General features: G+C 45.9%; 1 protein-coding gene across 2 annotated transcripts in view; it reads left to right on the top strand.

The window, feature by feature from the left end:
• LOC144811058 (ataxin-10-like) overlaps positions 1-25,955 on the top strand; it is a 1,101,028-nt gene that overhangs the window by 20,259 nt on the left and 1,054,814 nt on the right. Inside the window, exons 2-4 of one of the 2 annotated variants that reach the window (XM_078673826.1) lie at positions 12,892-12,935; positions 23,217-23,261; positions 24,023-24,072. In XM_078673826.1, coding sequence (XP_078529952.1) covers positions 12,892-12,935; positions 23,217-23,261; positions 24,023-24,072 — 139 coding nt within the window. The remainder of the gene's footprint in view (positions 1-12,891; positions 12,936-23,216; positions 23,262-24,022; positions 24,073-25,955) is intronic. The other variant, XM_078673828.1, reaches the window with a different exon arrangement.

Here is a 25,955-nt window from a genome sequence, read left to right as displayed (position 1 = left end):
TACGCAGGGTCACGCAACGTGACCTTGCGCGAATGCGTCATCACGCGATAACCAAGAATGTGTGACTGACGTATGGCACACAATGGTCACGCGTTGGAAGATCGCGCATGGAATGCCGCTCTCAATCAAAGGATGCCGTATGCGCCATCAACGGAAACCTTGCAGTAAGTGTCGGCAATAAATAATAAAAGTACATACGAACCAGGCCGATGCTCTGTTGACTGTCGGAGAAGGAGAATAACAATTTTGTAAAAGACCGATCCCGTTCGTTTTACCTTGAGGGTAATGAAAAGGGAAAAAATTATTATTATTATTTTTTTTTTTGTTCTCCGGAATTGTAGAAAGCCATGTCCTGATCCCGATCATCGCCACTTGTAAAGTAGAGGTGGAGGCAAGTTTTTTTGAAGAGATTTATTCAAGTTAAGGGAATAAACAGGTGGAGCCAGGAAACACAGCTGTACAGTAATTAGTCAGGCTGCAACTGACTCTATACAGAATGGGAACATACAAGGAGCAAGGCATTCCAAAGAACGGCTCGCTCTGACACGAGCCTTAAAGCAATATGCATCATAATAAGTATAAACACAACATAACAGAAAGGTTTTCCTAAACTATACCCTTGTCTGTGGAGTGTCTTTAAGTGCAGAAAGAAAATCAACTTTGTTGATGCACTGTTTGGGGTCAGAAGGCCAAGAATTATTTGAGCATCTTCCTGCACTTGATGAGTGTGTGTCTGAGGATTTGAATTAATTCGACCTGTGTTTAAAAAAATTAGACAAAAATGATTTACAGAAGGTGAGTACCATACTGGAAAGGTAGATTTCAAAAGTCTCTGGAGTCCGTTGAAGCGTATGTGACAGAACTTCATAAGTTGGAGCCACGTGTAAGTTCGAGGGATCCTTAGAAGAAAGGATCCATGACCAATTCATGTTTGGATGTAATCTAGAAAAAAATTAAGGATGAGTTATGGCAGAATATTGATCCTAAATTAGATGAAGTTGTTATGATTGCAAAAAGGATTGAACACTCCCTTGCATGTGTAGAGGTTACAAAAAAGGCTCTCTGTTTTCCATTTTTCAGATAAATACAGACGGAAAACCATTTATTTTCTTGTCTGTATTTATTTTTAAATGTGGATAAAAACGGAAATTGAGAGCTTTTTGAGTGATTCTAAATACACTTTGCCATGATTGCCAGGCCAATAGTTGTGGGGATTCATAGGTGAGGTGGTAAAAAAAAGGAATTTTAGTAAAGAGGCTTAAACAGCAGTAGATATGCAAAAGGCTGATAGTGAAATGTGCATATTTTCATATAAGTGCATTGATTTATCTTCTGCAGGTGTTCATATCACTGAAACCCGGCAGGCATTCAAGCATGACTGCATATTTATTGGTTAAATAAATGTGTAAATATACCACGTTCAGCTTGATTCTTTTCACAAACCCATAATAAATATGGATAAATACAGATGGAAATGTCAAAAAAATAAATCCCATAAAACCAGGAGCCCTACTTATAAAGAAAGAGAATGGCCTCATGGCTGAGAAAGTAAAAGTGTGAACAAAACTTTCTCGAAACATGCAGAACTTGTGAACCCCAATAACCCAGCATGTAATATTAAGAAAGGATTTAAAGGCAGGTGTTTTCGCTATGATATGAATGGGGATTTGTCGAATGATAAAATTCGCCCTGCTCGGACATCTAAATGCCTTAATTGTGGTAAAGTGGGACACCAAGTCAAGTTTTGCAGGTCTCAAATGATTTAAAAAAAAAAGACAAACGAGTAACAGAGGTCATCCTAGAAGGTGGGAGGGATTGAGAGTTTGATGAGCTACATTATGGAGAAGTAGTACTACAGACTGGACAGAATAAGGGTAAGAGTTCCATTGATGAAGTTAAGGTGAATGAAAATAATATCAGAATGCTATTTGATTCAGAGGCAAAAATTTCACTCGTCCCAAAAGATTTTTACAACAAGACTTTGAAAGTTAAAGTAAAGGTATTAAAACCTGACATCAAACCCCTGGCATACGGGGGGACAGCCTATAAAACTGCTTGGTTGCTTTGTGGGTGACATAGATTATAAGGGAAGGTTGACAGCAGGTAAGATTTACATTTCTTGCAGAGGCGATAGTATCAGCTGGATACATCATAGTGATCTGAGTGAGCTCTTAGACATTTGTACTTGTAAGCCTTCTGTGGATACTATCTCTTGTGATACTAATAAAACCAAGAATGAGCTGGACTTATGTCGTCAAACAGGTGTTTAGTAAGAAGTTGAGGTGTCTCGCAAAATACACACATAGAATTAGATTTAAAGGTGATGCAACCCCGGTTACAGGCAAAGTGCGAGTTATGCCTTTAGCTTTGAGGGAGTCAATGCACACTGAACTTAAGAAATTAAAGGATAAGGGCATTATTATAGAGACCGAGGCAACTGAATGCCTTGCTCCAGGAGTCCTTGCACGCAAAGTTTTGGGAGAAGTGAGACTGTGTGTAGATCTTAGAGCTCTCAACCGGGCAGTTGTTGCTGACAAGTATTCTCTCCTGAACATTGCTGAGATGTTAAACCAATTAGAAGGTGCTGTTGATTTTTTCGACACTAGTTCTTAAAGCTGCCTATCATCAGTCCGGCTTGATGACAAACCCACAGATTTGACACCATTCATAACTCCGTTTGGGATTTTCAAGTTAACTAGATTGCCTTTCAGCCTACATTCAGCTGCCTCTGTGTTTCAGCGTGCAACGGAGGATGTCTGGGGAGGACTCCCTGGAGTTAAGGTCTATCAGGACGACATCTTAGTGTATGGTTCTTCTCATCAAGAACATAATTACAGGCTGAGATCTGTTCTTGAGGTTTAGTCTTCAAGGTCTCTTGTTGTAAGAGAATAAATTCAGGTTTAATCTTTCTGAAATAGAGTATTTGGGTCACAAGTTAACTAAAGAGGGAGCTAAACCCAAGGGCCAGCTTCTAAAAACAATTGAGAATCTTTCAGTACCAGGGTCTAGAGATGATTTGTTATGTTATGTTATGTTATACATTTATTTTTATAGCGCACGGCTACTCCAAACGAGTGCCCCGGCGCTTTATCGAGGCAGCTCAAAATAAAAAACATAACACCAAACAGCGAACAACTGAAACAGGAAAAAAACAACAAAGATTCTAAAGGTTAAAAAGCCAGGTCTTCAGGCTCTTCCTGAAGTGAAGCAGATTAGAAGAGGACCGTAGGGCCAGAGGCAGGGTATTCCACAACTGAGGGGCCCTCAAACTAAAAGAGCGCCCCCCAGTGCGTGCCTTCCTGATTCGAGGAACCACAGCCAAGAACAAAGATTCAGAACGCATAGATCTGGCCGGACGGTAAAAGGCGAGCCTGCGTTGGAGGTACTTTGCTCCTACGCCAAAAAGCGCTTTATGAGCCAACGTCAGAACTTTAAACATGATCCGCTTCCGGATGGGCAGCCAATGAAGCGACTGCAACAAACCGGAGGCTCCTACTCGCCTGTGGAGGCCAAAAATGGCGCGGGCTGCAGCATTCTGCACAACCTGCAGCCGCTGAACAAGATAGTCCGGCAGACCACTGTACAGGACATTAGCATAGTCCAATCTGGAACCAACTAAGGCCTGCACAGTGATCTTTCTGTGTTCTTCTGTAAGCAGAGGCAAAAACTTCCGGAGCATCTTGAGTAGCCCAAAGCAGGTGCCCGTTAGGCCACGAACATGTGGCACCAGCGACAGGCTGCTGTCCATCTTTACTCCTAGATTCTTTGCCACCAGCGATGCCAGGGCAGGGGGACACATATCTAAGGGCCACCAGGCCCGCCAGTCGGGGTCAAGGGAGCAGCCGAAGAACAACACCTCAGATTTATTGGAATTGGCCTTAAGGCCGTTCGACTGGAACCAGCTAAAGACCAACTCCAGACAGCCCCGGATATTCTCCCCATCGAAAGCCTGATCTTTCCCACAAGTGAAGATCAACTGGGTATCATCAGCGTAGGACACGATCTGGGCCCCAAAAGACTCCACCAGTGCCGCCAGCGGTGTCATAAAGATGTTAAAGAGAGTCGGGCTCAACACAGAACCCTGCGGAACACCGACTCCCAATGGCGGCATCTCGGCGGAGCTCGGAGAGGCCCAGACCGTTTGTCGGCAGCCCTCCAGAAAAGATGAAAACCAATCAAGCACCGTCCCCCTCAGACCGATGTCGTAAAGTCTGGCGAGAAGCATCTCGTGGGGGACGGTGTCAAAGGCCGCCGACAGATCAAGCATGACAAGCATGGCCCGGCCTCCAGAGTCCAGTGTCTCCCTAATGATCTCTGACACCTCCAACAGTGCCGTCTCCGTGCTTAAATTAGGGCGGAAGGCGGACTGTGAAGGGTGTAGCAGATCACTGGACTCAAGGAAGCTGGAAAGAACGCCGTGCACATGCTTCTCCGTGATCTTGGCCAACGCCGGGAGGAGGGAAATCGGCCTGTAATTGGCCAGAACCTCCGGGTTAAGCCCAGGCTTCTTGAGGAGGGGGATCACCATAGCCCTTTTCCAGGGTGATGGGACCTGCCCCTCCCATAAAGACAAATTCACAAGTGGATTGACCACAGGGTTGACCACCATCGCCATCTTAGCCAAAAATTTGGCCGGGCAAGGATCTAATGACGAACCCGACTTAAGATTGGCCAGAAGCGCCACGGAGGCATCGATGGAAATAGGTGGGAACTCTGCGAGAACCACAGCCTGCGCGGACAGCCGCGCCGGTCCCGCCACCACACTTGCAAGCACCTCGGCTGAACCCACTGCGAAAGAGTCCTGGATGGACTTGACCTTATCCGTGAAAAATCTGGCCAGGTCACAGACCCACAACTCAGATGGAACCCCTTGGGGCAAGTTGGATCTGGGGGCCATAAACTCCCTAACTACCGTAAAGATCTCCTTACATGAGTTCGAAGCGGCCTCAATCCTCCTGGCCAAAAAAACCTTTTTCTCACGGAGAATATCACAGTGGTAAGCTTTAACCATCGACCTATAAGCCACTCTGGCCTCCAGATCATAGTGGAGGCGCCATGCCCTCTCCGCCACCTTACATTGGCGACGAGTGGCCCACAATGCCTCAGTGAACCACGGGGCCGAATCCCTCTTGACCTTATTCCTCGGGGCCATTACGGGGGCCAGATCATTCAGCCTCGTCGTCAACCACCCCTGTAAGGACTCAACGTCCTGCTCTAAGTTGCCTGATAGAGGGCACGGATGATCCACAGCCGCCTGGTTTAACATCTCGGGCGTGACTCTATGCAGAGCCCTCTGCGCCGGGCCATGTTGTCTCGGCTCGCTACAAGGGAGTTTCTCGCTGGCTAATACAGAGAATCTGGCCAGCCTATGGTCAGTCCAGAGCACCGGAAGGAGCTCGATGTCGTGGAGAGGGATTGAAGAGAAAACCTGGTCTAAGGTATGTCCCTTGTCATGAGTGGGACCTGTGAGGAAAGGGACAAGGCCCAGAGGGGCCGTGATATCCTGCAATTTGTTGACATCCGAGTCACCGGCGACATCCATATGAAAGTTAAAGTCTCCTGCCAGAAGGCAGTGCTGCGCACTCAAGGCCAACCCAGCAATGGCAGCCTGGAGGTCGTCGAAGAAGGATCCAACTGGGCCCGGGGGTCTATACACCAACAGCCCTTTCAAGGCTTGTTGTGGGGTCAGTCTGATGGTAAATGCAAGAGATTCAGATCCTGCGATGACATTAAGAGGGAGAATAGAGCAGGAAACCGATTTATTCACTACCACCGCTACCCCACCTCCCCTGCCTTTAGCTCTATCTTGCCGGAAGATATTATAATCCGGGGGAATCGCCGCCATGTTGTCCGGATTGGACAGCTCCCCCAACCAGGTTTCGGTCAGCAAAAGGCAGAGTGGCTTTTCTCTCACAAGGAGATCAAAGATCTCCAGGGCATGCTTGCCTACCGATCTAGTATTGAGCAGTAAGAAAAGATGTCTCACTCGATCCTCACCTCTCCCTTGTGAGACGACGGGGGCATAGTTAGACACCCAGCCGCAACCAGGGCAAAACCGTTTACCCCTGTAACGGCCCGGGAACACAGATCGGCATGCACAGGGACGTTTTTGCAAAGCGCAAAGTTCCCTAGCAGAATAGCAAATCATCTTACCCAGGAACAGTCTACCACCAGTACCTACCGCCGCCCCGCCGCCTCCGAGACGCTGACAGGCGCAGACGGGCAGGACTCTGGCAAGACTCAGGCAAAGCGAAGGCCGACCCGCTACACGATCCCGCTACGCTCAGAGGACTGGTTTAAGTAGTGCCTCCAGGTGAGGGGCAAAGCGCACCACCAGGACACTCAAGATGGCGCTCAAAGAGCGTCAATGCACTTCCCAAAATGGCGGCCGTTAGACAGACTCGGGAGACCCCCGACCACCCCGGAACCGGGTCCGCTCGAGCAGCGGTGCTCCACAATTAATGTGCAGGTAAGGGGAGAGCCCAGAAAACACCTCTATTTTAAAATCAGGGTCAAGGGAACAAAAACGAACAAAGATGAAAAACGGGAGTTTAAAAGCAAAGCAGGCTCACCGCGCAGCGCAGTAAGCTATAATGAGCTGCCAGCACCTGAACGCTGAAACCTATCAAGGTATCACACTAGGAGGACCGCCTTAAGTAGTGCCTCCAGGTGAGGGGCAAAGCGCACCACCAGGACACTCAAGATGGCGCTCAAAGAGCGTCAATGCCCTTCCCAAAATGGCGGGCGTTAGACAGACTCGGGAGACCCCCAACCACCCCGGAACCGGGTCCGCTCGAGCAGCGGTGCTCCACAATTAATGTGCAGGTAAGGGGAGAGTCCAGAAAACACCTCTATTTTAAAATCAGGGTCAAGGGAACAAAAACGAACAAAGATGAAAAACAGGAGTTTAAAAGCAAAGCAGGCTCACCACGCAGCGCAGTAAGCTATAATGAGCTGCCAGCACCTGAACGCTGAAACCTATCAAGGTATCACACTAGGAGGACCGCCTTAAGTAGTGCCTACAGGTGAGGGGCAAAGCGCACCACCAGGACACGCAAGATGGCGCTCAAAGAGCGTCAATGCCCTTCCCAAAATGGTGGCCGTTAGACAGACTCGGGAGACCCCCGACCACCCCGGAACCGGGTCCGCTCGAGCAGCGGTGCTCCACAATTAATGTGCAAGTAAGGGGAGAGCCCAGAAAACACCTCTATTTTAAAATCAGGGTCAAGGGAACAAAAACGAACAAAGATGAAAAACGGGAGTTTAAAAGCAAAGCAGGCTCACCGCGCAGCGCAGTAAGCTATAATGAGCTGCCAGCACCTGAACGCTGAAACCTATCAACCTGAAACCTATTTGGTCACCTTTTTGGGTATGGCAGAATATTACAACAAGTTTGTGCCTCAGTTTGCCAGTCTTACTTTTGCGTTGCGGGCTTTGTTGAAAAAAGGTGTCAAGTTTCAGTGGACTCCTCTGTCTGAGGCTGAATTTTTTTTATATAAAGAAAGACCTTGCCTTACTTCTGCTCTCTATTTTTTTTTTCACAACAAATTTTATTAGATTTTTCATTGGATGTGTGGGCAAAGGGCCTACATTGACCTGTAGAAGAAAATGGCATAATTTCACAATGTGTCCAACAGTTCGACCATAATCAAACACCTGCCCAACATGCAAGGGGTAAAAGTCAAACTTAATGCAGACAGTTCTAGATCTCAAGACATGTAGATCAGTCAAGAGGTTGTGAAACTCGCTCTCTCTATTTTGATTACTGATGCGGGTGTCAAAGGGTTAGAGGCGGTTCTCAAACAAGTGTAAGAAGGAAACCATAATGTTCTTATCCGGGGCAACAGTAGGCCCTGAAATCTAATATTCAGTAATTGAAAAGGAAGCGTTGTGGATATATTGGGCCATCAAGAAATTAAAGAAATTTGTCTGGGGGAGTTCCTTTGTTGTCAGGTCTTACTACAAGCTCTTGAAGGATGTTTTTTGCAAGAAGAGGCTAGAATCCGGTTTCATCTAGGATATGTAGGTGGGTGGTAGCCCTACAAAACTATCGTTTTTAGTGAAGTAAATACCTGGTACTGAGAATAGAGTTGTGGATTGCCTTTCTTGCCTGATTACTGGCCAGTCTGGTACTGGGATCAATGATCAGGAGAAGTTGTGGGAAGATGATGACTACAAGGCCCGTGAACTCGCGGAGGAGGCGGACAGTGAAGAAGCATGGAGGAATTTAATGAAGGCTAATGTCGAAATTTGTGAAGTGTGTAAAATGGTGACTGAAGAGTGGAGTGGGGTAAAGGATGTAAATGAGGAAGTTCACAAATACTGGAACATGCGGAATGAGTTATCACTGAGTGGGGGCTTGCTTTGGATAGGTACTAGGCTCATTCCTCCTGCATCAGTCAGAACGAAAATAATTCAGTTATGACACCAAGGTATAGCGAAGACCAAGGAGAGAATTGGGTTACATTTCTGGTGGCCAGGCATAGATGTCCAAGTAGAGCGTGTGGTGAGAGATTGCATGGAATGCAATGCGTGTGCCAAAGTCTGCAAGACCAGAGTACAACCTATGGTGATAAGAGAAGTTCCAAATAAAATAGGAGCTCCTGTCCAGAGTCCCTGCTCCCTGCCCTAGCAGCTCCGCTGTTGTGCCGTTGCCGTCTACACCTCTCCCGGTAGGTGTTCAAGGCCCTCCGCCGCCATCAGGCTCCAGCCTGCGCCTTAACCCTGGTGGTCCAGTGGGTGAGTCTTGTTCTTCTGCTGGTCCGCTGCTGTCTGTCTCTGTGGTCATTTTCTGTCCTTTGTTCTGTTTACTTGTTTTTTGTGTTTTGAAAATTGCTTTTGTGTCTGGTAATAGTTTTTGTGCCTTGTCTATTTTTTGCCTGTTTTGCGTTCCTGTGCCCTTGTTGTGTCCCTGCCCGTTTCGTCACCCTCTCCCGTCTTTGCTGCCCCCGCAGCACCTCCCCCCTGCCGGTTCCCGCTCCTGCCTCCCATCGGCACGTCCCTCCCTATTTAATGGCAGCCGCTGCGGGGGGGTGCGAACAGGACCTCTGTCCTCCTGGCCAGAGTCCCAGCTCCCTGCCCCAGCAGCTCTGCTGTTGTGCCGTTGCCGCCTACATCTCTCCTGGTAGGTGTTCGAGGCTCTTCGCCACCCGCAGGCCCCTGCCTGCCCTCATCCCTGGTGGTCCAGTGGGAAAGACTTGCTATTCTGCTGGTCCGCTGCGGTCTGTCTCTATCTGTATTTGTGTCTGAGGCCGTTTTCTGTCCTTTGTTCTGTTTACTTGTTTTTTGTGCTTATTAAATTGTATTTGTGCTTTGTCTATTTTTTGCCCGTTTTGCGTTCCTGTGCCTGTGTGTCCTCCGTGCCCGTTTCATCACCATCTCCTCCCGCTTTTCCTATTTAATGGCGGCCGCTGCGCGGTCGTGCGACCCAACAGCAACCAGCGACAGGGACCCTGGTTCTCCGACCACCCACCACAACGACTCTGCTGGCCTCCTTGCACTCAACCCCGGAAGAAACAACAACTGGCAGCTGTCCATGCCGAACACCATCCACAGCCAGTCCTCCTTTCGTCACTGCCTCAGAACCTTCACCACCCTCCGCACCACCATGTCCGCTGCCGCCGCGTCGGACGCCAACACCACAAAAGCTCTGAAGTGCATCCTGCTCATAGTGCGCTCCCTGCACAGACATGCCGTAGAGATCTGGGACCTTCTCGTCACCCTCTCGATAGACGTCACCTTCTTCACGGAAACCTGGGCTAATGCCTCCTCGGCCCCTGACATCGCCATCCCCGACGGATACAAGATCCAGAGGAAAGATCGCCTCACCCGCCCAGGAGAACTCGCCATCACACACAAGAGCAGCCTCCGACTCTCCACCTCCACCACAAACGACTCCTCCACCACCACTACCATCACCGACCTAGTCACTCCCCCATGCCATCACCTCCACAGACTACATACTCCTAAAGACGTCAACTTCCACCTCGACAACCTCAACGACACAAACTCCTCCACCCTTCTAGACAATCTGCCAACATCGGACTGCAACAGCTCATCACCACCCCCACCCACAAGGCAGGACACACCTTCAACCCCATCTTAGCAGGAGGCAACAACATCTACTTCAGCCACACCTCACAGCCCCTATGGACAGACGACCATTGAGTTCACTTCCACATCATCAAACCCACCACCCCCATACCTACACCCCACCCACCACGAAGGAACTCTGTCCAGCAAGTACGGAGTCCAACTCCACCAGGACACCAACATATTTAATGTTGAACATTTCAACTCAAACCCAGATATGATGCTGTGTGAAAAAAACAAAAAAATCGATATCACACCTGTCTAGGAACCCCATGAACTCATTGTACTTTTGCATCCATCAAAGTGTTCATATCCCAGAGTATAGCCCAGATTCTGGTTCTTTGTGAGCAGTACTGTGCATATACTTGTGCCTGTGCTGAACGCCCACTCTCTCGCTGTATATTTGCCTCCATTGGAGTTTTGATATCTTTGAGTTTAGCCCCAAGTGAGTAGCTGAGTGAGTGGTGGTGTGTGCTGCAGACCTGGACTGGAGTGCAAATAACTGTAAAATCAATCGCCAGTCATATCTGAATTAATAATCTTCACAAAATGGAGGGGATTTATGCTGTATACAATCCTGGCTATTCCAGCCAAACACATTTGAGGAAAAATGCAAACAGAAGTATAATCGGCAGGGATATACAAAAGTGCCAACGCATTAAAGCCCACTCTGCAACTTCTTTAAATGCTTATAACCCAAAAACTACTAAACGGATAAAAATCACACCAAAGAAAAGCACGATTTCTGAATAAAGTTCCACTTTTATGCCAAGTTTGGTGTCAACCTGTTCAGTTGTTGGAGCTGTAGATTACAGCAAAATGTCCTATTGGAGCTAAAATGGTAAATCATTTGTTTTTCAAAGTCCCTTAAAGTTTTTTCCTGTGGACAGATCTCCATGAATCTTGCGGTGTCAAACCTTAGCCGACTAAGAACGTAGACTGCCAAGTTTTGTACAATTTGTCCAGTGCGTCAAATTTTATTAGAAAATGCCCTTTCAATGTAAACACTGTTTGAACAATACTTACATACTGACAACCACCACTGTGTAAATATATCTATATATCTTTTTCTTTGCAATATAGAGGTAGTCAATATTTGGCCACCATATTTTGTCAAGTTGAAATTTAGGACCTACATATTTTAGCATACACCCCTACTATCAGATCAGCACACACCCGCCACCATACATCCGCCATCATAACTCCACACAACCACTATCATCCACCCAGTCACCATCCCATGCACAAATACAAACCTGTTACTATGTCAACACAGCCATCATCAAAAGCTCAGATATGTACCATTAGACTCAAGCCATCAAACAATAATAGACACCCTCACGTCCACCATCACACAGCCACAACTCAACTATCGCTGGTAAATCTGGCATACCCATGGCCAGACAACACTAAGTTAAAAAAAAAAAAAGTCAACAACGGCTTTTCTATCTATACACCCCAGATCTGGAACAACTTCCCTGTATCCATCAGAATTGCTACATCCCTAATGTTTTCATCATCATCATTTGATGGCTGTATCTTTATGTTTTACCCTGTACATCTTTCTGCTAATTCTTAGCCAGATTTGCACTAGTCAATACCACATACATACATGATCATATGCCTACCCAGCCACCATAGTCAAACTCAACAACCATCATCAAACCTGCCATCTTACAAATTAATGACACAGTGTGAAGAGGGGGCGAGGCCTCAGGTCAAATGCTACTTAGGAGGCCCCTCATCAAGCCTCCTCCCCACCCCACCCCACCCCTCTCCCAGAAAAATAAAAACAAAGGGTCATTGAGGCTGTTGCCAATGTCCTAGAGTGTGTTCACACCTCTTTAATGAACATCCGCAGCTTACATCCTCCGAAAACGAGCTGAAAATCCACTGTTTACAGTGGCTTTCAGCTTGTTTTTCCTGACACCATGTGATTTCGGCTCCTCACCACGTGACGTGTGAAGGGAGCCTAAATCATGTGACACACAGGGGCACCGTGAGAGTTGGCAGGTATGCATCATTCATCCACACAGCTAATGCAAACACACCTACCATTATATGGCCACATGCTCCCCATCATATAACCACACAATCACTATTAAACAAGGTTAACTTTCTCAGATAAGACCCCTCCAACTATAGCTGAATGGGTGGGAGCAGCCACTTACTGCAAAGATCAACTGTCCCATTACTGGGAACTAATGCTGAAAAGATCCAGATCAAAAGACATATGGGAACCATTTGTGACCTGGTTGACAGCAGGGAGGGGCGGATCTTCGGAACGATTAAGGCAAGTTTGGCAACTAACATAACAAGAAGGAAGATGTATACTTGAACACGGAGTCGGCCACACCGGATGGATGCACCACTATGCGACTAAAAGGGTGGTGGGTGCTGTGCAGGTGAATGTCACTATAATTTGAAAGGGTGGTGGCGGTTTCTTGGTTTTAAAGTTAAGCTGTTTTATGTATGATATTGGCATAAACATGTAGATTATATACACGAGAGATCTTCGATCCTTGATATTAATATTGATGTACCAACCAATTATGGAGATCTGTGATTGTGTTTAAACTCAATAAACCGAATGTTTAAAAAAAAAAACTTTGATAAGGCAATAGAGGATGACACTTCAGGAGGTTGGTAAGAGGAAAGTTCTATTTTGAAAACAATAGTTATCAAACAGTTTGTCTCCTAAAAAAATTCAGTAATACTTTCTTGCTGCAATTTAAGAAGATTAATACGCCGTCTTTTGATTGCTGTAATAGTCTCTTTTTCTTCTTAATCTTCTAATAGGGACCAACCCGCCTGGAGACCTCGGCAAAAGAAGAAAACCACAGGTAAGTCTTCTCTTCTTTATCGTTATTTTAGAGTGCCTTAATTATTTTTCTTTCTATCTTTTATCTATCTCTAGGAGTATTCCTTACTTGCTTGCTTTCTCTATTTATCTGGATAACGTTCACTCTTTTCTGTCATTTCTTGAGATAGAGGGCCTGATTTAGATCTTGGTGGATGGTATACTCCGTCACAAACATGATGGTTATCCTATACGTTGTATTACAAGTGCATTATATCCTATGGCATTTGTTACACAGTGACCGGGAGATTCATCACCTTTGTGACAGGGTATCCCATCACCAAGATCTAAATCAGGCCTTGAGACTAACTACTTTCAGTTTTCACCCAGCTGTAAACTTCTGTCTGCAGTACTCATCTACGGGCAGACTTTAACAGGGTATCCTTTGCCATTGCTACTATAACTGCAATGCTTTTTAATTCAACCAAAATCAAGACTCTCAGTAATACCTTGAGACCCATCACGTATTTTCTTTGCTAGGCTTCTGCCTGATTTATTTATCCTACTAGAAGGTCTTTTACCTCACTTTGTTTTTACAAACTAAAACTGGCTTAAGAACTCAAGAAAGAGAGAAAAAAAAACCCTAAAACAAATACTCTCTGGTTGTGCCAAAATGGCTTTCAGGATGCAAATTTGCATGGTCTCTCCTTTATCACCCTCCACCCGGTGACTATCACGTACCTGGGTTAGCCACGCTCCTCCTGGAGTGTGGCCGGATTGCACGGTTTTCTGGCGATGGTTTGCCTGTCGAACACCTTTGTCTTTCTTGGTTCTAGCCTGGTCCATGTAGAGTCGCGTTCTAGTGCTCACGCTACGTCAACGCGTAGCATGAGCGGCGGCCATCTTGGATCGCGCTAGAAACGCGCGATTCGAGTGCCGTAGCCCGGGCAGAGAGGATGCAAGCTTGGTGCTCTCTGTGTAGTGTAAGAGTTGATAATAAATAGTGAGACCTGCATACTCCACAGTGTCCTATCGTCCTTGCAGGAATATAAGTATTACAGTGGCGACGAGGCGGGGACCTGCAACAAGAAAAAAAATTAGAAAGGAATACAAAGGTCAAGGGAGAAGAACCAGCACTGGAAGCAAGACAGGCCCTACGTTAGAGGGAGCAGGAACACCACAGAGCGTGGCAGAAGCTACAGGAGACGCACCAGAGAAGGGTGCAGACCGGCACGACCAGGTACGAGGACAGCCAAACCCCCAAGGTACAGAGGGAGGAACAGCCCCTAGTAACACCACCCAGGGCAAGGAAAAGAAGTAGAATAGCAGAAAAATAGGCGCCCACAACCACCCTACGAACAAGAATATCCAGCCTGGGGAAGTACGGCAAAGGGTGAGCCTCGAACCGGACAGAGGCCCTGGCGGAGTCAAGGAGAAGAGAAGCAGGAGGTGCAGAGAATCCCCAAATTCAACCAGAGTAGGGGGAGGAGACTAGCGCGCCAGGCAGTCCCAAGAGCCAGGAAACAGCGACAAAAAAGCACGAAGAAATGAGCGCACAAGCATCTTCAATGACAACTCCAATCCCATTCCTACCAAAACCAAGGGAGCCCCTGATGAAATGGGAAGACTGGAGAGAGTACATTCTCAATTATATAGAAGCTCTGGAAGACGAGAATGAAGAGGCATTCACGAGTAAAAGGAAAAAGAGAATATTACTACACAACCTGGGCCCAGAAGCGATTAGGGTATTCCAAAACCTGGTACCCAAGCCCCGACAAGCTGCAGACGACGACATCTTTGCGCTTTCCATAGAGGAACCTAATGAGCATTACAGGCCAGCAGTATGCACGTCCATAGATCGGTATAATTTCCAGCAGCGGAAGCAAGAAATAGGAGAGTCAATTGACGAGTACGTGGCGGCATTGATGAAGTTAGCGACGACGTGCAAATTTGGCGCGCTGCACGACGAGTTCATTAAGGACCAGATAGTGATGCACACCACGAACAAAACAGTGCAGGACAAGTTGTGGGCGAGCGGAGATTCCACACTAAAGGAAGTGATTGCGATTGTGAAAAAGGCAGAGCTAACGAAGAGATGTGCGGAAGCAGCTAAGAGAGAACCAGTCTTGAGGCCTATGGTGAACAAAGTCGATGACGAAGAACCCACAGGAAGGAATAAAGGCGCAGTGACAAATAGCAGAGGGCCCAACAAATGGCTGGGGAAACCGGTGCAGCAAGTTAAGCAAAACAGAGGAGCCAGAAACTCGTGCTATCGATGTGGCAGCCAGGCTCACGAGGCCTATGACAAGCGATGCCCTGTGTTCCGAGCAAAGTGCATGTTCTGCGGCATAACAGGGCACTACGAAAAGGTGTGTCGTCGGAAAGCAGGCCGCAACACGGTGAAGTACGTGGATCAAGATCCGGAAGATGCAGAGGAGAGAAGGCAAGAGGAAGAAGACACGGTGCTGTGTATAGAGAATCAAGTTCTGGGTGTGGATGTCCGAAGATCGAACAAACCGCAGTGCGACATGCTTATAGGAGGTGTACAGATAAGTATTGTTGTAGACTCAGGATCACCCTATACAATCGTCCAAAGAGCAGTATGGAACAAGAAGTTCAAGCCCCACTTGGGTCCACGATTGGAACCTCCGGATATAAGACCGGTCTCATACACGGGAGAACGAATCCCTATGGTAGGATACCGAGCGTTAAAATTTGAATTCAGTGGACGGAGTGCGGAGTGCAAACTGTATGTGGCGGAAAAGGGCCCGTCGGTCCTAGGCTGGATGGATCAAGGAGATCTGGGCATAAAACTAGACTCAAGAGGAGACATACAAGTGCTGATGACGGCACCGGAACAATGGCCAGACCTAGAAAAATTGAAGAGGGACTTCCCCAATGTGTTTGGCGGGAAAGTCGGGAAGCTGGAAAAGTTCACGCACAGGATAGAACTCAAGGACAATGCCGTACCAGTATCGCACAAAGTACGAAATGTCCCCATTGCAGTGAGAGAAGCAGTGCAACAGGAGTTGCGGGGGCTGGAGAAGAATGGGATAATCGAGCCCATAAATTGCGCAGAGTGGCTGGCGCCCCTGGTGGTGGTAATGAAGCCCAACGGCAAGGTCCGGCTGTGTGTGGACCTGAGAGAACTGAACAAGTGCATTGTGGTGGAACAGTTTCCATTACCCCGCATCGAGGAAATGTTGGCCAAGACCAAGGGAATAAAATGGTATTCCACCATCGATCTGACGTCGGCATATCACCAAATAGCACTACACCCATAAAGCAGGAAGTTAACATCGTTCTGCAAAATGCCATTTGGACTTGCTTCGGCGGCGGCCGTCTTCCAGAAACTCAAGCACCATCTCTTCAAGGACATAGAAGGAGTACAGTATTTCCAGGACGACATCCGGGTGATGGGGAAAGACCGGAGAGACCACGACACTAAATTGGGCAAGGTGCTGAATGTTCTGGAAGAAAAAAGCCTAACAGCAGAGTGGGAGAAGTGCCATCTAGGGATGGCTTCAGTCACCTACCTTGGACATGAAATAGGAGAGCAAGGTATCACACCAAAAAGGGATAATGGGAAAGTCATCTGCGACGCCCCGCCTCCCTCCAGCAAGGCAAAAGTCAGATCCTTTCTAGGGATGCCGGAGTACTACAGCAAATTCGTACAACACTTTGCCACCAAGACACATCATATAAGGCAACTCACAAGGGAAAAGACAGCGTTCGTATGGACTGAAGAAACGCAGAAAGAATTTGAGGGTATCAAGAAGGATGTCAGCCAAGCCATACCCCTGCAAGGGTATGACCCACAAGGACAAACTGTGTTGACGACAGACGCCAGTGACAAGGGACTGGGAGCAGTCCTTATGCAAGAAAGGAGAAATGGAACAACGGAAACACTAAGCTTTGCTTCCAGAGCCCTATCAGATACAGAAAATAAGTTCAGTGTCATAGAAAAGGAGATGCTGGCAGTAGTATGGGCCATGGGCAAATTTCGACAGTTCCTATGGGCACGAGATTTCAACTGAAGACGGACCACAAACCACTTGTAAGAGTACTCACGTCCGTGGACATGCAAGCGCTACCCCCAGAATAGCCAAGGTGATGCTGAAATTACTAGAATACGATGTGGAGTACATTCCGGGAAGCAAGAATAAGGTAGCTGACTACCTTAGCAGAGCTGCAGCGATGGCGGAAGTAAGAGAGGGAACGGAAGCGAGCGAAGAGATGGTAGCTTTGATGGAAGACCCGGAGAAAGTAATCAGCAATCAAGAGTGGGTGGAAGCGTACAGAGAGGACCGGGACATCCAAGAAGTGGAGGAACACATAGTTGGTGGGTGGCCCGAAAAAAGACACCTACGGACAACTCTCAGGAAATTCTATGAAGTGAGAGAAGAATTGTCCCTAGACGATAAAGGAGCCTTCCTGTACAGAGGAGACAAAGTTGTACCCCCTGCAGTGTTAATACCTCGGTTGTTGACGATACTACATGAAGGTCACCTGGGTATCGTGAAAACCAAGATGAGGGCCAAGCAGGGTTATTGGTGGCCAGGTATGGACATACTAACAGAGAGACATGTGAGAGAGTGCGACCAATGACAACGAGCAGATAAGACGATGACGCTGTTGAGGCCAGCCCTAGGGAAATTCACCAACCCGAAGAACCCTGTGGGAGGAGCTATCTATAGACATATTAGGACCTATTCTGGATGACCAAGGGACTCCTAAATATCTCTGTGCCGTAGTGGACAGATACTCGAAATGGCCTGAGGTGCACATTCAAGAGGAAATGGACACTGAGACGATACTCAAGTTCCTCACTGCGACCTTCCTCAGGGAAGGCATTCCCAAGTCAATATTAAGTGACAATGGTCCCCAGTTTACCTCAGAGAAATGGCTTAAATACATGGAGAGAAATGGGATCGTATCCAAATATACTTCCATATATCATCCGTCTGGAAATGGACAAGTGGAACGCTTCAACAGAGTGCTAAAGGGGTCCATCCAGGCAGCCATCGTGATGGGAAAGGACTGGGAAAAGGAGGTCTTAAACATGATATGGGCCTACCGCATCACCCTGACGAGCACGGGGTACAGCCCATTCCAAATTCTAAGGGGTAGAGATCCCTTCACAAAAGTTAACTTGGCGTGGAAGGAGAAGACCGTAACCAGTAAATGGTCCCCTGCTGTGGTGAAGTACAATCTGGAGAGAGCCCAAACAATTTATACGGAACATTATAACAGGAGGAAGAATGTGAAGGAAACATCTCTGGAGGAAGGAGAATGGGTCAGGGTCAAGCTGGCGGTGTTACAGAAGAAAGGTGACAGCAAATACAGCCGACCCTTACAAGTAAAAGAGGTATATGACCGAGCAGCGCTGCTCAGTGACGGGAACGTGTGGTCCCAGGATCGCATGTCCCGGTGCAATAAGATCTTACAATGGCTCCCTGAAGACCGGGAGCAAGTGGCGACAGATCAGAGGACACTGGAGAATGACAGCATGAGCCAGGAAGGAAAAGGAGGCACGGAAATCGCAGAAATTGAACCAGAGCAAAGGGGCAGTGAAAGTCCAAGGGCAGAGGTACAACCCTGAGAAGAGAGAGGAACTCCCCGCAGAGAGAGACCGTGTACTCAAGAAGGTAGAGAGATGAGGTCTACAATGATCGGTGCAAAAGAAGTGACTTCCACCCCGGTAAGATGCACAAGGGGGGGGGGGGGCAGATTGATTGTGAGGCCTTCGAGGTATCGAGACTTTGAGCTGGGAGAAGAAAAGTAGCCAACACAGAGACTGCCATTTTCTTGTTTGATATAAAAAGGGAAGATATGTAGAGTCGCGTTCTAGTGCTTACGCTACGTCACCGCGTAGCGTGAGCGGCGGCCATCTTGGATCGTGCTAGAAATGCGCGATTCGAGTGCCAGAGCCCGGGCAGAAGGATACAAGCTTGGCGCTCTCTGTGTAGTGCAAGAGTTGATAATAAATAGTGAGACCTGCATACTCCACAGTGTCCGGTCGTCCTTACAGGAAAAGAAGTATTACAGTCCAGTACGGCGTGATACTCTGGGACGGTCCGCCTTCCCCCTCGCAGTAGTTTGGTCTTTTCAGTTCCTTGCCGGCTTCCAGCTCCTCCCCTTTCTGCTTCTGTCCGTCCTCGCTTTCGAGGTCTCCCTCTTCCTCCCAAAAAGTAATATGTTTTTTCAGCTGGCTTTTGCCGGTCTTTTCTTTTAGTAACCCTTTCCTTTTTTTGTTTGACCGGGTTCAAAGATGGCGCAAACCAACACAGGAGTTCCATTAGGTCCTCCATTTCTACCTCTTGAAATACCCCCTCCCTACGATTTTCCCGATTGAGGAAAAGTGGATATCTAAAGAGGAAATCCACATTTCCCTATTGCTTTCCTTTACGATGTTGAACTTCAAATTGGAAGGGTGCGAGGGCAAGAAACTATTTAAGCACCCTAGGATTGATAACCTTATTTCTACAGAGCCATGTTTAGAGGAGCATGGTCGGTAAATAGGATGAATTGTCTGCCTTCCAGATAGTATCTCAACTTTTCAAAGGCCCATTTAATAGCTAAGCATTCCTTTTCTATAACTGTGCAAGCCTTCTCTCTGGGGACTAGTTGCAGCTAATAAAGAGAATAGGTTTCCCTTCCCCATTATCAGTTACCTGAAACAGGACAGCTCAAATACCACAATCAGAAGCATTTGTCTAAAGTAAAAAGGGTTTAGAGAAGTTAGGAGAAAGTAGTATTTGTTTTGAAGTGATTATATATTTTAGATGTTTAAAGGGTCAATGACCTCAAAGGAAGGATATTTAAATTCTTTATTGGTGGCATTCTTTTTAAGGAGGTCTGTTAAAGGAGCTTATATTTGGGAATAAACCTTCAATGCTAGCCTAAAAGACCTAAAAAGGCTCCCATCCCATGTTTGTTCACAGGAAAGGTCATGTCAGTGATGGGCTTCACTTTTTCAGTTTGTGGTTCAATTAATTCTCCTCCCAATAAATATCCTAGATACTTTATTTGGCCATATGCAAATTTGGATTTCTTGGAATTGATACGAAGTACTGCATTTTGTAGTTTGGTGATCACTGCCCTCAGATGTTTCAAATGGGTTCCCAATCTTTGCTATATATTACTATGTAGTCTAAATAATCCGAGGCATATGGGTGATGGGAATTTTTAGGAGGCGATTCATTGACCTCTGAAAGGTGGCTGCAGCACCATGTAAACCAAATGGGAGGACCGTAAATTGGAAAAGACCACAAGGAATGGATAACGCTGTATTTTCTTTGTCTTCTGGCCTCAGAGGAACCTGCCAACAGCCTTTTGTAAGGTCTATGATAGATATATATCGAGCTTCCCCTAGTTGTTCAATTAACTCGTCTATTCGGGGTTAAGTTATCAAACTTCGATACGCCATTTATGGCTTGAAAGTCAATACACAAGAGCATAGTTCCACCAGTTTAGGAACTAATCCTATAGAAGGACACCAATCCCATGTTGAAGGTTCAATAACTCCCAGCTGTAACATTTTTTCAAACTCTTTTCTTTTGGATTTCTTTTGGCTTCAGGAATTCCATAAGGACGTTGGTTTACTACAGTCCCTTCCTTGCTATGCATACCATGGACAGTGAGATGAATTTTCCCAGGCAGGTCCGAAAAAATGGGAGAAAAAGAAGATAAAACTGAAAGAGTTCACTATTGGGCTGTAATGCTATCACTTACAGAGACCTTGTTTACCAATTACAGAGAACACACTAGACCAGAAGTGGTCTGTATGGAGACTGGGGTCGGCCCAAGCCATTTTTATTGTAGGTTTAGATGATAGATTTGTTTAAGACCCCCCATTAAAGTTTATACATTACTTGCCCAATTTTTTCTATAACCTTGTATGGTCCCTGCCATTCAGCCCTCGTCTTATTATCTGAGTTGGGTAACAATACCGTCAACTCCCTCTATTTTTTACCTTTATTTTAGAATTGTCGCTATTTCTGTTGTACTTTCTCAAGATTCATGAGAGCCAGTTCCCTGAGCTTTAGCAATCAACTTTTTAACTGGTAGGTATAATCTAATAGCCTTTTGCTCCCTCCCACCTCCAGTCATCTTTCTCCCATGCCTCTTTGGTGATATCCAATAAAGTAAGTGGTTTATATCCAAAAAGCACCTCGAATGGGGAACAACGCAGGCGACTTTGGACTTGGACTCTAATTACAGACAGTGCTAGGGGAAGTAACTGATCCCAATTTATCCCTTACCCAGTTAAAAAAAAATTTGTGTGAGTTTTAAGGTTCCATGGTATCTTTCCACCAACCCATCACTTTGAGGGTGGTAAACATAGGTTCTAAGATGACTAATATTCAATTGTTTACAAATTTGCTTTATCAACCGGGATAGAACCGGAGTGCCCTGGTCCATTAAGATTTCTTTTGGAAAATTCCTTCTCGAAAAGATTGCGATCAATAATTGGGCTATAATTGTAGTATTGCTCCCCCAAACCTGCCTCATGATACCTGGTGGCATAATCTAGTACCACTACATACTTATGTCCCTTACAAGATAGGGGTAAGGGTCCAAACAGATCTTTGACCACTCTTCAAATGATAGGCATTGGTTGTCATGGGGCTTTTGGAGGTTAATATGGAGTCTTTTGTTGACATTTCTCACATCCCTGACAGAATTTCTTTATTTGGGCTACAATCACGCGGCAATAAATATGGGTTAATATGGCCTGTATAGTCTTCTTGATTCCAAAGTAACCCGCCATTAGGTGCGAGTGGGGCATGAAATAAAATTTGTTCATGAAAAAGATTTGGGACTACAAGTTGGGGGTATCGTTTTTCCCTAGCATATACAACAGTCCAATTTTTATGGGAAGGATGGTTACCCCTTTAGGAGTTTCCCTTCTTCCTGTTTAGCCCTCTGCTAAGCGTTATGTAAGGTGAGATTGTTTATCTGGACAGCCCTGAAGTTACGATCCAAGGTCCATGGTTCTTCTACCATTAATGTATCTCAGGATTTATTTTCTTGTATGGTTTGCCTTAATAGGGTGAATAACTGGGGGTCATCAGTACCCAGTTTTAAACCTTCTGCTAAGTGACCGAGGACTCCCACCCCTATTAGAGTGGTCTGTCCTTTCACCATTTTTACTTCCACTTTATCTACTGTATATCTTTTTAGGTTCCTATGTACACATTTAATGCAAACCGGTCTATTTGAAAACTCTTGGGGTAAGAGTAAGTCATCCTTAATTCGGAAATGGAAATGGAAATGGAACAGGGGGCGTAATTAACCTCTATGGGTTCCTCTTCATGTTTTTTTATTTCAACATATTCGGGCTATATGTCCTCATTCTCTGCACTCGTAGCATTGTAGTCCCGTATTTGGTGCTTGATCTCTTTTTGGCGGTCGTACTTTAGAGGGATTGACTGGCTTTCTCACTAACTTCTTAAGATTCCTCCCAGAAGGCATAGGTGGTAACGACCTCATTACTTTTTACGTTTCGCTAAAACCAGTTTGATACTGTGCTCTAGTATAGGCAGTGGTCATTTCTACCGATTGGTCGAGAGTCAACCCTGGATGTTGACGTAACCACCGCTGGGTGGATACTGGTAGAGCCTCTAAATATTGTTCAAGATAAATCTTTGTCATTATATCTTCTTTAGTAGCCTCCCAAGGCCTAAGCCACCGGTTGGCTGCATCCTTTATTTTGAAGAACAGAGTTCTAGGGATGTCTCCAGGTTGTCCTCTCTATTTTCTGAATTGGTTGCGATAGTCTTCCTCATCAACTGGATAGTTGGGCCACCTCTCCACGGGCTGTGAACTAGCTCGGGTTGCCCTTTCAAAGTTAAGACACGCCTTAGGATCGTCTCCCACTTGAAATTTCTGCAAGGATATCTTTGGTCCCGCTGGTGCTAGCCATTTACTTTGCACCTGGAAGGAAGTGAGTTGTACCTGGCTCTCTGAGACCTTCTGGAGTTGTTCAGCTTGAGCCTTAAGGGTGTCTCGAAAAGTCTTACGTTCAGATTCAGCTGTAGTCATATATATTTCTACGGCCCATTCTAGTTTCCTCTGTCCCTCTACTAGTTATTGGAGGACATTCTCCATCTTTTATCAGATGGTAATATCCTACTTCTGACACCACATGTTCTTCTTCTTTGGTAAGGTAACAGAGAACGACTCTTCAGGAGGTTGGTAAGAGGGCCGTTTTATTTTGAAAAAAAAATCCAGTAATACTTTCTGGTTGTAAGTTCAGAAGATTAAAGAGTTATCTTTTGATTGAAGTAACAGTCTCTTTTTCTTCTTAAACTTCTCATAGGGATCAGCCTGTTGCGGAGTACTCTGCAAAAGAAGGAAACCACAGGTAAGTTTTGCCTTCTTTATTGGTAATGTTCTTTTAGAGTTTCTTAATTCTTTTTCTTTCAATCCTTCATCTCTAGGAGTCTTCCTTTCTTTATCTGGATAACACTCATTCTTTTCTGTCATTCCATGAGATTGAGACTCACTATTTTAAGTTTTCACCCGACTGTAAACTACTCTGTCTCCAGTACTCTTCTATGGGTAGAATGTAACAGGGTTATCTTTCACAATTGTGATCACTTGATTCTTGGTCTGGCTTCTGTCTGATTTGTGTATCCTAATAGCAAATCTTTACCTCACTTTCTGCTTACAAAATAAAACCAGGTTAGGAACTCAAAAACAAGAGACAAAAATTCCAAAACTAATACCAACTAAAATAAATATGCTTTGGTTGTGCCAAAATTGCTTACAAGACTTAAGTTTTCCGTGGTCTCCCCTTTACCGCCATCCACCTGGTAACTTTATTATGCACCTGGCTTAACCATGCTCCTCGGCGGACTGCACACTGCTCTGGTGGACCTGTCACACACCTTTGTCCTGCTTGGTTCTCTCCACGCAGCAGCTCAGTGGGAGTCTTCTTCATGGGCCACTTTCGGTGTTCCTTTCCTTTTCTCACCGGTTTTTCCTCCTCTTTCTGCTAATGTAGGTCCTTGCTTTTGATGTTCCCCTCTTCCTCCTGAAAAACTACTAGTCCTTTTTCTGTTTTTGGTATTCCCGTTGGCTATTTTCAGTCTTGTCTTTCAGAGACCCTTTCCCTCTTTTTAGGTTGAACCTAGGCAATGCATGCACTGCTCTGCGAGGCACGCTGTATTCAGGTATGGACTTGAAGCTCTGCCCATTTTCAGCCCATCTTTACAATTGGCACCCGTTACTGTCCTTTCTAAATTGTTGCTTTTGATTCATGAATAAGTTCCTCCTTAGTACTGCCTTGTCTGCATTTGTAACCTCCGATGAGGACTAGACTTTTTACTTTTGCTGTTACATGGTATGTTTTATCTATAGTTTGTGAGAACTCATTTTTTTAATGTCTTTATTCTAGCTGCTGTTGCAGGCATGACAGGCTCTCCCTAACCCACCCTGCTTTCCTGACAGGGGGCACCCGATTATGGATGCTGCGCTTTATATTTGTAAAATGCTCCCTGCACAGCGCAGCACTTCTGCATGCAATATGCTGCTTAACAAATGCTTTTTTTTGTCAAAGAGCCCCATCCACGCTTTCACTTAAATAGCGGCCTTGCACCTTTCTTTAGACGAGCCTCGTCTAAATAAAGGGGCGCGGCCGACATTAAAGTGAAAGCTTGGCTTTTACAAACAAGCATTTGCAATGCAATAGATCTCGCATTTGAAAGAGTTTAAGCTATTGGCATTGTAACTGACAATGCCTTTTATTTAGGTTTTAAAAACCTACACATAAATAAAAGGCATTGTCATTTACTAATATCCAATGCCAATAGCTCAAACCCTCGCAAATGTGAGACCTATTGCATTGCAAATTATTGTATTTTACAGGGTCCACGGATGGTGCAGACCAACACAGGAGTCCTGGTAGGTCATCCATTTCTTTTCCATGGTCTACCTCCTGACAAACGCCCACTTACTAACCATCATATGCCCACAGCCTCCATCAAATGACCATGTCTATTATCAGATGCTCATATACTCACCGCCACACACCCACATAGCCAGCATCACAGACCAATCATGCATCAACATACCCACCATCAAGCACCAACAAACCCACCATCATATGCAAACACACCCGTCACAATCCCCATACCACAATCAACCAGCAACACACCCACCTTCAACCATGAGCACCCCCACCATCATATGCAAACACACCTAACACTTGCCCATACAATAAATTATCAGATGTTCACACGCCCACAATCATTCACCGACACAGCCAACACCACACAGGCACATAGCTGCCATCTTCGAACCACAGACGATACACTTGCATAGCCACCATCATACATCCAGGAAGCCACCATCATACATCCAGGAAGCCACCATATCCACATATAACACACCCAATATCATTAGTCAATACATCCAATATCATATGCTCTCATACATCACATATAAAAACACACCCACTATTGTATGCCTACCCAGTCCATCTCGGCCACACACTACCATCCTACTCACACAGACACCATCAGATGACTACAAACCCAAGATCATACACCAACACTCACCATCGCACAAACATACACTTACTACCAGTTGACACTCGCCAATCATCATATACTAACACAACCCTCTCAAACACAAACCCACTCATCCAGTCATCATCATAAGCTAATACACCTATCATTATGCGGAATACACCCACCATATACTACCGCACAGCACCCAAAGGACTACATTTACATAAGACACAGTTATGTGCCAAAATACCACCCATCAAACTGGCATGCATGGACCATTATACATCAACACAACCTACCAATTAGTAAGCAAACATCTTGACAGAGCAATTTTGGAGAAACCAGCACAATCTCTTCACAACTGGCCAACCCTATCTAGAGAGGAGGTGGCTTTCGATTCCTGCCTAAAGTGGTTGTGAAAGGACAGAGGCATCTCATACTGTACTGCCAAAGCTAAACGGTTCCATAAACCTTAGCCCGCAAAAGTGGTGCTCCTTTGTGCCTCCTGCATTAGAACTATTTATCCTTCCTCTCTTCCATGTTGT

Source organism: Lissotriton helveticus, chromosome 1_1 (assembly GCF_964261635.1).
Source record: "Lissotriton helveticus chromosome 1_1, aLisHel1.1, whole genome shotgun sequence".
Lineage (NCBI taxonomy): Eukaryota > Metazoa > Chordata > Amphibia > Caudata > Salamandridae > Lissotriton > Lissotriton helveticus.
This window is presented reverse-complemented; position numbering and strand designations above follow the sequence as displayed.